The sequence below is a fragment of the Chinchilla lanigera genome, unplaced genomic scaffold, assembly GCF_000276665.1.
Source record: "Chinchilla lanigera isolate Chin_1 unplaced genomic scaffold, ChiLan1.0 scaffold00001, whole genome shotgun sequence".
Classification (NCBI taxonomy): domain Eukaryota; kingdom Metazoa; phylum Chordata; class Mammalia; order Rodentia; family Chinchillidae; genus Chinchilla; species Chinchilla lanigera.
This window is the reverse complement of record NW_004955402.1, coordinates 41,018,777-41,032,595: the sequence shown is the minus strand read 5'-3', so window position 1 is coordinate 41,032,595 and position 13,819 is coordinate 41,018,777. Positions and strand designations below refer to the sequence as shown.

General features: G+C 34.3%; 1 protein-coding gene across 3 annotated transcripts in view; it reads left to right on the top strand.

Moving 5' to 3' along the window:
* The window catches only part of Txnl1 (thioredoxin-like 1), a 35,961-nt gene extending 26,136 nt beyond the window's left edge, over positions 1 to 9,825 (top strand). The window contains exons 7-9 of one of the 3 annotated variants that reach the window (XR_259083.2): positions 1,880 to 1,984; positions 6,063 to 6,869; positions 8,543 to 9,825. Coding sequence is in view for 2 of the 3 variants with exons in the window: in XM_005372969.2 (XP_005373026.1) it covers positions 1,880 to 1,984; positions 6,913 to 6,951 (144 nt within the window). In the remaining variant the exon portion in view is untranslated. Of the gene's footprint in view, positions 1 to 1,879; positions 1,985 to 6,062; positions 6,870 to 6,912; positions 6,956 to 8,542 lie in introns of all 3 variants that reach the window. The other 2 variants (XM_005372969.2, XM_005372970.2) reach the window with 2 other exon arrangements.
* Positions 9,826 to 13,819: the final 3,994 nt, after the last annotated feature.

The following is a 13,819-nucleotide window of genomic DNA, read 5'->3' as shown; positions in this document are numbered from 1 at the left end:
TTTGAGAATTTCAGTATCAGAACCCTCCACTCTTCTTCTGCTAGCCAGGTTCATGTGCCTTAGAAAAGAGGGTAAGAGAATTAGGAATGAATTCAGAAGAATACCTAGAAAAGAAAACAGAAACATAAAAGTCATTGAAAGAGAGCATGTCACAACAAATTGATAAAGATACCTTTTAGTGGAATAATTCTGTTTTTGTAAACTACAAGAGGGCTATAGTATTTTTTTTAAGTAAGTTTAAATGGAGTTTGTATCTTGGATAATAGTAATATGAAGACTTACAATCAGGTTTAGCTTTAAGTATTTGAAGTAATCTATCCAAGTGAAATTGAGGAAAATAGCTGTATCATTCTTAGAACACTTGTTATGAAATACTTTCCTGACATATATGCAACATATCCCCCGTTAGTAATACCTTTCCTTTATTTGTGATGAAGAGGAAGGAATGTGTTTATTAGAAAAAGCCCTTTGACACAGATCCTGAAGTAATCTAGTAGGCTCAAGACTATGTAATGTGTTCTATTTTATTAAAAATTTTAGTGAGTGATTTAAATGAAGACATAGAAGGTGTGCCAGTCACTTTTTGATCGTAGAATTGGAATCAAAATAATAGTTTCGATCAGAGTCTAATCAAACACAGTAGAAGAATCTTACGAGCAATAAATATAATCGGTTGTGTTTTGGATCAAGGAATAAATAATTTATAAATAAGTTGAGAGCTGGTTTAATATTCATTATATATTTTAAACTGATGATAAGCTCAGTTTGAGATTAACTATAGGTTACCTCTGAAAACAATAAAAAGTGACCAGTGAATACCATCACCATCTTGGAGTGAAAGAAGTGTGTCAAATCAAGAGAGGCAGTATTACTGTTTTTTTTTTTTTTTTTTGTTTTGAGGCAGAGTATAACCATGTGACCTTTAGTTTACTATGTAGCTCAGGCTGACCTGAAACTAATAGTGATCCTTCTATCTTAGCCTCCTAAATGCGGGGATTACAGGTGTGCACCACCATGCCTAGCTAGAGGCAGTGTTTTTAGACAGCATCTATTCTGGAATGTTGTATTTTTTAAAATGCATGCAAAAAGGGCTGGAGATGTAGCTAGGTAGTAGAGAGCTGGCCTAGCATGCACAAGGTCCTGGGTTTAATTCCCTTACACTGCAAAAACAAAAAAAAAAGTACAAGTGAACCAAATTCCATACGTTTGTTTTTTTTTTTTTTTTTAAAGACAGGCTTTTATTATGCAGTTCAGGCTGGCCTTGAACTCATAGCTATCCTCCTGCCTCAGCCTCCTGAGTTCTGGGATTACAGGCTTGCACCACCACGCCCAGTTTCCATATATTTGAAAAGGGTCCATAAATAAAGCTTCTAGCTCTTTCCAAATGGTGTGTTTAAATAGAAAATGTAGAGTTCAGTTTAAAAAATTATGGAAACATAGTATAGTTTCAGGAGCTAATTTCCAATATTACTACAAAATGTTTACATGAATATCAAAAAGATTGTAACTGCAGTGGTTTTTCTCAGTGAAAAACTATGCTTCTAATAAAATTACCAACAAATGTGTCCCATTTTAATAATGAATTTCACTGTCAGCATTCTCTGTAAAGAATTTTAATTATGACTCCTCCATACTATCACACTATATTACCATGAACTTGAGTATGTGAATGTCTTGCATGGCATCCTGGAGAAGGTGAGCATAGCAGGGCAAATTATGAAATTAACAGTCTTTTAGAAGAACTAATCTAATTTAGATTAATCCCTATAAAGAAAGGAGAATATTTTTATTAATAATCTAAGGAAATCAGTTAAATTTAACGGCATGTATATGGAATATATTATGATTATAAACATGATTATTCTTTTTGTTTGGGCAGATATTTGTTCAGTCTAATCAAGGTGAAGAAGAAACAACAAGAATTTCATATTTTACTTTTATTGGTACTCCTGTCCAGGCAACAAATATGAATGACTTCAAACGAGTAAGTTTAAATGATAATGGAAAATAATAGTTTTAAGGAGATGATTTAATACATTTTGGTAGTCATAACTTTCAATAACCATGAAGATCAAAAATCATGTATCATGAAACTTTTATAAGGTTAAAATTAGAGTAAATTCTCCTGGAGGAAGAGAGATTAAGGGAGGGTAAGGGAATGGGAGGAAAAAAAAAAGAATTAAGGTATAGCATATGCAGATACAGATTCCCTAAGATGAATTCATTATGTGAACCTAAAATACACCAAGAAACTGAATTAAAAAACATCAGTTCTCCTAATCACATTTTGAGATATCCAAAGGAGTCTTTAATGGATATGATAGGTCTTAATTATCTATTGAATGACATCTAAATAAGAGTAAAAATAATAGTCTGCTTATAGAAAGTGTTCAAGAGCCAGAGAAAAATAGGAGTAACTAAAATCACTTGAAAGAAGTAGATTTTAAGAAATTGGCTGATTTTTTTTTTTTTTTTTTTTTTTTTCTGTACTGGGGATCAAACTCATGACCTCATGCTTGCCGGGCAGGCGCTTACGCCACTGAGCTATATCCCCAGCCCTGAAATTGGCTGATTTCAAGGTTTTGATTATCATTATTTCTGAGGAAAACATTTAAAATGACTTGAATAATTCTGTTTAAAAAGAAATAAATTCATTGTACCAACATGCTACCTTCCCAAACAGTGTCAGAGCACACTTCAGTATACATTTACAGTGAACAGGCAGATTTTCTCATCTATTTTTATCATGCTGTGCATTTTTTTTTTGTATTTTTTTTTTAAAGGATACAATCTTAAGGTATACAAAGAATGTATAGGATATAGCTGGGTGTGGTGGTGCACACCTGTAATCCCAGCACTTGGGAGGCTGAGGCAGGAGGATGGCGGTGAGTTCAAGGCCAGCTTGAACTACATAGCAAGACCCTGTTTCAAAAAAAACCAGCAAAACAAAAATAGTGTATAGGATACACAGGACTTTAGGGATGAGGACCAACTCCTGTCATACATTTTTGGACCAACTGCTAATTGATGGCATTTCTTTCCTGTAGGATGATTTTTAACTGTACAAACTTAGATCATAGACATGCTGCTAAAAACTTCTCAGTACCAAACCATAGTTGCTGTATATACTTTTAATGTGTGACATGATAGGAGACCTAGGGTCACAGTGTTCCTGATGGCTGCATCTAGCAGGCAATGTAGGACTTGAGATAATTAAAGGAAGAGTTTCCCTGGGGCTGCCAATTCTTAGAGGAAGTGGTTCCCTGCAGACCATTGTTTGGGGAATTGGAGCTGTGGAATATCTTGAAAACACTTAGCCTTTTAGGTGGTACCAGCAGATATAATTTAAATTCAATAACAGAAAAATTAAATTGCATAATAATGGATGGTGTTATAAAATTATATGCTGTTTTTACACAGTTAAGAACTTTGACAGTGGCTATTTTAACTGGTCATTTTTCAATTACTGTCTTCCTGTTTCATAGCATAATTAACTTTTGGAAGTTGATATGTACTTAGATCTGTCACATCTAGGTGTTTAACAGATGTATAATGTCAGGTCAGAAGAAGCAGAGATTAAACATTATTTTTTTACAATACGTGTTTTCCTGGGAAAATGTGAGCGACAAAGGCATTTTGGCTGCCTGCATTGCTGCTGCTTTGCCTATTTCAATTAAATATCACTGGACTTGGCTTTAACTGTTGTTTGCATAGTTTATTAGCTTACTTCTTTAGTAAGATCTATTGCCATAAATCGTCTTTTTCCTACCACTAACTTGGCTCTAGTTGCCTATTTCTCACCTCTATTTATGCTATTTCACTTGGGTTTTTCCCGAGGCAACTGCCATCCTATCTTGTGCATCTTCTTACCAGCCATTGAATTGTGGTTTTCTTAGTTTGCATTAATAATTATCAGTCTACTCACCTTGTCTCTACCTGTTGTAAGCATCCTTCTCACGTCCCTTCTAGTGTAGTCTTTTTTCTTTTTTGACTGCTGTGCCTCCTTTTATGGGTCTGTCTTTAGATAGCAGTTACTAAACTTTTTAAAGAGTATTTGTGCTTATAATAGTCATTTTTCACTTAACTCTTTCCACTTTATTTAACTTACTGTAGAGTAGCTCTTAACTTTTTGGTCTCAGTTACCTTTTAAACTATGAAATAAGACTGAGGACCAAGAAAAACCTACATTTATGTAGGTTGTATTTACCTGTTGGAAGTTAAAACTAGAAAATTTTAAAAATATTTATAATTAATTACATATTGGCACCTGGGTGTGGTAGCACACACTTGTAATCTCAGCACCGTTGGAGGCTGAGGCAGGAGGATCACAGGTTAATGCCCTGCTTTGGCAGTTTAGTGACTTAGTGAGATCCTGTGTCAATATAAAAAATATAAAAGGGCTAGGGATATAATTCAGTGCAAAGGTGCTGGATCCAATCCTTGTACTGCAAAACAAAAACATACTGTTGAACATTATTCTGAAAATAGTTTTGATATCACAGATTTGACTTGCTGAAAGGGTATAGAAAAGGTATAAGGACTGCAGGCTGGACTGTACTTTTAAGAAATATGAGAATGATTTGAATACTGTTAAGGGCTTCCCTGTAGGTTTTCTGGGTTTCTTAGCCCCATGCTTTTAAAGTTTAATAATGTTTAATTGTTTGAGCAATGTTCTTATGTATGTTACTATTAAACTACATTTTGTTTTAGTTTCCAAATAAGATTTGTTTTGCTTGTAGTCATCCATTGCTTGTAGTGTTAATCCTCAAAATTAAGCACCTATTTCATTGTTTTTATATTATGTGATACAAGTGTTTCGGTGTAGTAAAAAAATTAAGAATGTGTTTAATTGAAATAGGCCTATTTGGCCCTAAATAGTTGACTGTTAATAATTATAAATGACTTTGTTTCTATTGAAGGGTTTAATACTTTTTGTACCTGTCGTAAAGTGGTAGTACAATCATGTGGAAAGTTAATCAAATTAAAACTTTACTCAGTATCTTATCTTCCACAAAGTATTCTCATACATTTCAACCCAGCCCAACAATGATTGGGAAAGTATGAGAAGCATTTATGGAGAAAAAGGACTTTCTTGTTTGTTTTTTGAGACAGCGTCTTGCTATGTAGTCCAGGCTGACCTTGAACCCACTGTGTACCTCAGTCCTCCTGCCTCAGCCTCCCAAATACTGGGATTGTAGGCGTGGGCCTTGCTAGAAAAAGGAATTTCAAGCAAGTTTTGAAAGCAGAATTTTGGTGAAGTAAAGGATAGTGATGATAACAAGATAGGATAGAAAAGTAGGGAAAGGACAAGCAAAATATGATACTTTTTTCCTTCACTTAGTCAATTTGAAATGAAAAGGGATTATGCATTGTAATTAAAACTTTAAGTTTCAAAATATATTTGGCATCTATTTTATAAGCACAGGGAAGAAGGTTTTGATAACTTCTTTGTAATAATGAGACCTGTATAAAATAGTTTAATGAATGATAAAGAAGTGTTTAGCATTTTTAGTTTACAGTTTTATGTTGCACAAGTTGTTGTAGATCATTTTAGTTTTCAGAATGTCCTTGACCTTACCTTTATGTAAGATGACAGAAGCTAAGGTAAAACTGGTGAATCTTGGATGTGCATAGAATCTAAGCCCACCTTGCATGTTATTACAGCTATACAAGGGTATACTTTCAAGATTTACTAGACTAGAGTACACCTTCTACTATCTATTTTTGGTCCTTGGAGGTGTCATCCACAGATTGTAATGTATACTTCAGTTATTTGTTGTTGCAGATGTAAGGTTTATTTTTTGGCATGAAAACCTTGCCATCTTAATTGGAAGTAGATATTTTCTTTGTTAAAATGTGTTCTTTACACAGATTGCTTTATTTCAATATTAAAATAAAAGTGTATAAAGTGGAGAAAATTGTAGGGGCTTCTGCTTCTTAGGGATGAGGCGCATGTAAAAAGCAGAGGGAATTTTTATCACTGTAGTAAAAATAGACTTTTCTAAACTGGCCATTCACCGTACCAGCTATTTTTGTAACATTTCTGTCTGTTTATTTTTCAGCTTTTTTAATCCAACTCAAACGAACTAAAACCAGAAGATTTTTTTTAATGAAGTAATAAAAGATTGACCTTATCTCACAATACTCCCCTCCTTGCTTCTCTGCTCATCTAGCACCTGTCTGCTCTCACCCTTTCCATGTTCTCTCCATTGTCACTGCAAGATGTCTACAGCTTCCATCACCTGGATCAGCCTTGTTACCTAGATTGCCTCAACAGTCTCCTTCTTCAAATCTCATCCTAGCCATATTTCTCAGTTGGCCTTTTTATTTTCTTTTGGGCTTGCAGCTAGGTGCTTTAATTTCATTACTCTACTGTGCTGCTCACCAGACTTTTACTTTTTACTGTTTCATGGTTACTTTTGTTCTGGATTTTGAGGAGTGACACTGAAATAAAACTTAAATTGTTATAATGCTTTCAGATTTAACTAGATGATGTTTTAATCCATTCTAAAATTTTATTTTTTAGGAGCTACAGAATCATTTTGGAAATAGTTTTTATACTAGAGCTGCTATAATACATTAATTAGGTTTTACTTGAGGGATGTGGGTTTTCTTTTTCTCTTTGCACTGTTAGCCCCAAAGTCATTTTGATGATTGACGTGGTTGTATCCTTTACTTTGGCCCATCTAAGAGCTCAAGGCCAGTTGAAGGATTTACGGACTGAATGATAGTCTGAGTCAGAATATTAACATAGAAGATCAATGGACTCTGCTGAATAAATATCTTAACATCTAATTTTGATGTACATAAACTTTTGTTTGAGGTGTAATATAAAGCTTAAGAAAGAGTGAAAGAGCTTTACATTTGGGGTAAGAATCCATATTGGAATGTTTAATGTCTTCTTTTTTACAGAGAATGCATATTGGCAAGTTGAGAGTTATCAACCTGTGAAACAGTATGCAGATATGTGTCTTCTGTGTCACATCTGCTAAAATTGAAATTTTTAATATTTGTTGTTTTTGTTTTCTTTTGCTTAATCTAATAGTTGTTTTGCATTTCCAAAGTAATATATTGATCAATAATGCTTTCAGTGTTAATCAGCTTAAATTCATTTGTGATACAAATAGTGCCACCTCTCTGACCTTCTAGTGTCTCTTCAGACTTGTTTTTCTTAACTCTTGGCCACATCCTTTTTTATGACAACATGTTTTTGTAATGTTTCTATTGTGTTGAGCTTTTTTTGTTGTTATTTCTTACTGGAAATCGAACTCAGGACCTTATGGTTGCCAGGCAGGCATTGTGCTGCTGAGCTGTATCACTGGCTGAGCTTTTTTTTTTTTTTTTTTTAAAACCAAAGAGGAGTTCCTTCAAGTAATAAAGAGTGGTTTTCCTTGTAGGATAGCATTATGGGATTAGAAATTTAGGTGGAAAAGTTTTTACATTTTCTCTCATGAATGACATTGACCCAGCTGTGTTCTGTTTTAGAATAGACATACATTGTGACCTTAATGAATTTTGCTTGGTATACCACATTACTGTTTGGAACACAATCAGTTTAAAATATGGAAATTTTATTTATAAATATACATATAGATCTTCTATACAAATATAAATGTAATATTTTGCAGGTGGGTTTCTTTAGAGGTTTCTGCTATGAGAATATATTAACAAATGATAAAGTCAGTATTTGAGGTAAATCACTACTGGAAAACAGAACCCTCCCATCTGAATATGGTGGTACATGTGGTGTAATCCCAGCACTCAGGAGGCAGAGTCAGGAGGATCACTGAGTTCAAGGCCAGCCTTGAACTATATAGTGAGACCTTGTCCCAGAAGAAAAAAGAATCCTCCCACAGAGAGTTTGTTTTTAGAGTTGTTGGTGTACCTGAAGTTTTCTCCTTACATTTTCATGCTGCCACATTTATAGGAACCAGAGCACTGAAACAAAACTTGAAATAGTGGATGTTTCTAATCATTGACAGACATAAGGTTTATTCTTTACATTTTTTATAGTACATTTGTAATAGCCAGGGCTATTTTAAAGAGGAAGTTAGAAAAATTAGTCATTTTAAATCTCTTTTCATTGAATATCTATGTGTTGAAGGAAGTGTCTAGAAACTTAGCATGGGCATGAAGACATTAGTGTAGCATACTTTTAAACTTCTATTATTTTGTGATCAGCATTTGATTTCTAATTGCCTAAAAATAATATGCAAACATGTTTTACTCATATAGCATCATCTTTTTTTATTAACTTCTCTAAACTGTCAGCCTTGTTTGGAAAAATGGCGGTAGTTTTTCTTAAAACTGGGTGGGAATCCAAAATAGCCTGCATGTGTTTCATTTTTAATTCCTATGGTCTAGGAGGGTAGGGGGGACGCAGCTTGCTTCCACAGTGAAAGCACAGTGCATGCCAAAAAAAATTCAAGGATAAATACTAATACCAGGTTTTAAAAGTGATTACCACATTAGCATTTTTGAAGAAAACCCGTGTTTCTAAATTAGTATTGTACATACAACTTTTGTTTGTTTGTTTTTCTAGGTAGTTGGCAAAAAAGGAGAAAGCCATTAAGATTCAAACGACACTGGAAGACCTCTTGCAATCAGATTTGCAGCTCCTGGATAATTGCTTGATTCTCTCCAGAGACTGTCAATATTGCATTCATTGCCATCACCAATAAATCATTGCTTTTGTTCAGATGGTATCAATAGTGTTTCTATTGTAATCTTGTTACATGCAATTGTAAATAAAAGTCACTACTTTTGCCAAGCTTAAAATTTTGTCATTTATATAGTATTTTCCCTTACCTTTTATTTGGAAATTATTCAGCTTCTGATTTTAGGAGAGACAAGTATCTGGTAGCATATCATTTGAAAGCTAGTTTCTCTTTTTAGAGGAACAAAACTGTTGTAGGGAATTAAGGAGTATATGTGTACATACACATATACAGGCACATAGAACAAATGATTTTGATAAATAAACTTGAATAGCTAACCAAGTAGAAAAGAATACTGACTTACATTTTTATTAAAAGACATTAGAGTACTTGGGCAAAAGAAGTTACTCAAGTTGGAAACTATCAGAAATAAATAGGTTCAATGAGATTGAACTACTCTTACCTAGAACTGTTAATTAGCCTACACATTCTCATGCCAGGATTTTAATCCCTTCTGAATAAATGTTAAACGTTTGAGTTAGCCATTTTCTTTACCAAAGGACGAGTGTTGAATTCAGACAGTTGGGAAAAATATAGGACAGTGAACTCCTGAAAAAATAGAAATCATTATATTTAATTCAGTACCATCTGATTATAAAAACGTATTAATGTACAGAGAATATGATTTAAGTTTGAAAATGAATTGACCAAGTGTTTATATGTAAGATGCTTCACAGAAAGCTGGCTGAACAAAACATTTGTTCTTTATTGCTTTTTTTTTTAAATCTCAAAATTACCTGGAAAGTATTGTATTGGTAAATTTAATTTTTATATTTTGAAGTGTTTTAAAAATTTAATATTTTAAAAATACTAAGACTCTAACTTGTGATTCAGTTAGTGCATTTGAGGACATTCTGTCTAAAGAAAAACAAATACTGTTTGCCCTTGGGAGATCAATGTATTTATACATGATTATGAAAAAATCTGTGTGTAAGTTTTAGTGTTGAAGTGGTCACTTTCTGAAATCCGAGTGTCATTAATGTTTTAGTTCATTTGTATGTGCACACAGTAACCGTGGTGATGTCTCTATTTTATGTATTTCACAGTTTTCTTGCCTTGGGTCGAGTGGTGGCAGAAGTGCAAAAATAAAAGTTTATAACAATCCAAATATAGACCATCTCAGATTAATCACGCCTGAAATTGAGAATAAGATTGAGAGTTTTGTTTTATACTTTTGTACACTAACCTTTTTGAGTAATTTTTAGTGCCACATCTTAATTATTGCTGACCTCATCCTATTTATACTTGATAATTTGAAAACCCAGTAAGAGTAGTTTCAAAATATTTGTAGAGGGTTGGGCATCAGATTTATATCATTTATATGACTTTCCTGTAATGCAGTTGGTTGCAGTATACTGACATTTCATAACTATTCAAATTGTAAATAGTGAAAAGTGTTTTTAGGTAACATGTTTCACTTACAAAAAGTTTTATTACAAATAAACATGCGTATTTGACATTACTTAAAACATTAAACTGAAATGCTGTTTTCTAAAATAGTATGTACATATATGTGTATATATAACATGATTTTTCTAGAGGAATGAGCATTTTAAAAGTCCTTTTTTAATCAAAGTTTTTAGTACTTTCTAGGAAACTAATAATTGATTTTGTTTGCGCAGTTTGTTAAATTCACATCAGCATGAATATCTGTTGAGAAGCAACAATTAAATACTCTTGTCTACAACAGAAACAAAAGTAAAATACTTCACTGCAAAGTCTTTGTCAGGTACAGACGGGATTAGCACCAGTCACCATACCCTGATGTCTGTGGTAGCCCTTTTTAGTCCATTTTGGCTTTTGCTGTTGGGCCCCAAACTGTTCAGGATGCATTGTCTTAATATAACTGAAGCATTTTTGGTGGCAGATGGAGGCATGAATGGACAGGGTTTAGAGCTAGAAGTAGATGATGATAGTTGAAAGAGTAGAATGGAGCTGGTAGGTAGAATATAAAGGGGATGAAGAAATAAATGTTAGAGAAATACTAAGGAATTGTTTGAAGAGGTCCCTGAAAAGCAGCAGGATAAATGAAAATCTAGGTGATAATGAAGATGGAGTAGTTGCCATTAGTTGTGACAAAACAAAATTATAAGGGATATCCAGTTGTCAGGCCATTGAAATTGTGGAAACAGTCTTTCTGGTCCTTAATTACAAGAAGCGTTGATTCTGTGAATACTTTTGGTTGTGGAAAATGTCAGCAGAAAATGATTCTGGTTCGATTCCTGGTACTGGGAGAAAAACAAAACAATGATTCTGAAATCCTGGCAAAGAAATTCAGAAGTTTTTATAGTCTGCAATTAAATGTAGTTTTATATGACAACAAGACTTGGAGATTGATGGCAACATTCCATAAAAAATATGAGAAAGTGTCATTGAAGGCTTTAGTCTTATATAAGGTTTTTTTAAAATGTGTGTTTTGTTTGTAATCAGAAATTTTGTCCTATCTGTCATCGCAGAACTTTTGTTCATGACTACTGTGGTTGTCTTAAATGCTGATTTTTTTAGGGATGATTTTTCTGTCAGAGCTCTGCATAGGCCATTTAGGTTCTTTGGTAATAAAGCTAACTTTTTTGGGCAGTATGAATGAAGCATATGTTATTAAAACCTGCTCTTGCAGTTTTCTTGTAACGGGCAACTTCTAAGTTACATCCCTCTGATCTCTCTTTGGCCAAGGATAATAGGAATAGTGGCACCGTTTTATTTTCCTGACCACATAAGTTTTTCAAGGCTCAACACCTGAACAGCATTCAGGATGCCGCTGCGTGTGTTTATCCTTTACTGCGGGTGCCCTCTATGTTTAGAAAATGAGTGTGTAGCTCAAGACGAGCAGTGGCAGGGAGCTTCCATATGAGTGGATAGGCCAGGTGGAAACACGTAGGGTTATATGGACGTGAATAGCTGTCTGTTTAAGTGTCACCTCATCTGATTTCTATTTGGAATTTCTAAGAACGGAAAGGCAAGACATTAGGGCGTTCACATTTTGGGTTGAGTGTTTAACCTGTAAAAGTTTTTTCCTGGAATTTAAAAATTCTTGTCTTACCCACTCAATGCTCAGGATTAAACATAGGGCCTCAACACATGCTAGACAAGTGCTGTACTACAGCCTACATCCTCAGCAAAATTTCCTTTTTTAAAGTTTTTTTTATTAGTGCTTGTTTGCAATGCATGCAGTTTTCAATCATCTCAAATTTAGCAGCAAAATTTCTTAACTGCTATCATCCATCCATCTATCCATCCATCCATCCATCCATCTTGCTTTTCAGAGTGCCCTAAGGCAGTTGTTATGAGGATTCTCTTCAGCATGTCTGTCATTTCAGGAACTGGTCATTTTTATGGACATAGCTTTATGGTAAAGACAGCTGGCAACTTTGATGAAGTAGGATAGGCCCCTTCGTTTGGTTCACAGCACACTCTATGTCAGTTCTCTTTACTCAGAACAATAAGAATTTATTAGATTGGCTTAAGGGATTATAGGCTAGGCAGTCTCACAGGGGCTGTCTGCATGCTGGAGAGCTGGAGGATTGAGTAAGCTACTCAGTCCAAAAGGCTGGATGTCTCCAAGTAAGTGAGACCAAGGATGCAGCCACAGTCCAAAGCTGAAGGCCTTGCAGTTCCCTGGAGAGTCACTGGTATGAGTCTGCAATGAAAAACTAAAGAAGCTGGGGTCTGATGTCCGTGGGCAGTGGCCGCCGCAAAAGATGCACCCACAAAAGATGTACCCACTCAAGCAGAATCCTCCCTGCAAGTGCTGGTGAGCTGCTTCCACTTTGGTTCCACTTGGGCTACAAGCCAATTGGATAGTGCTACCCACATGCTGGAAAAACATTGTGAAAATTGCAAAACACTATTGAAAGAAATCAACATAAATTTTAAAAATTCATGAATTGTAAAACTTAAAACATTGTTAACATGACAGTATACCCCAAATTGACCAATGGATCCAGTGTAGTCCTTACAACAATTCCAGCTGAATTCTTTGTAGAAATTGACAAGCTGATTTCAAATGTAAATAGAATTGCAAAGAACCAAGAATACCCACAACAATCTTTAAAAAGAAGAACAAAGGAGAGTTTACACTTTTTAATCTCAAAACTATACAGTCAGCAATCAAGAGAGTGTGATATTAGAGCTATATAAAAACTTAAGGGTAAGCCCTGACCTTGAATTTGGCAGAGCATGTGCTGAAAAAAGGTAAATTGAAATTTCATAAAAACTTAGAAGAGGATATTTGCAAATCATATATAGTTCTTCATTATCCACAGGGGAGCAAAATCCATGGATGCGGAAATCCCTTTACAGAGTTTGATTTCTTTTTAAATGTGTAAAAGTATGTTCTATGATTCACAGAGATAAACCATGTCCTTTGGCAAAGATTTTTTTGATATAACACCAATGTTGATGTATGTTGCCTATCTTCGTGAAGGTTCCATGAGAGCTTGAGAATATGTACTGTGCTGCTCTTGAATGAAGTAGTATATGGATGTCAAATGCCCAGTTGATTGTTGGTGCTTTTGAGTTTGACAGTGTCTTCACTGACTGCTGGAAATGTCCATTTCTGATTACTTTCCAATTGTAATAGTAGATTCATCTAGTTGTCCTTGAAGTTATACAGTGTAAGTTTTTGCTTCATGTATTTTGATGCTATTATTAGGTACATACATGTTAAAGCTTGTTATATTTTAGAATTGAGCTCTTTATTGTTATGTAATGGGCTCTTTATTCCTGATAGTTTTTCTTGTTCTGAAATTAATATTGTTGCTCTATTTTCTTTGGATTAGTGTTACCATGGCATCTTTCTCCATCCCTTCACTTTGTAGTCTATATTTTTAATTTACATGATTCTTGTAGACACCATATATAGATTTTGTTCTTTATCTACTTTAACAATTTGGTTTTTAATTGATAGATTTAGACCATTGATATGTAAAGTGATTATTAATAAGGTCTAACTAATATTTTTTAGGGTTGAAATTCATTTTTTTGAGACAAGCTCTCACTATGTAGTTTAGGTAAGCTTCGAACTCGTGGCAATCCTCCTGCCTCTGCCTCCTAAGTGCTAGGATTACAGGTATTTGCCACCATGCCCAGCTGAATTTCATTTT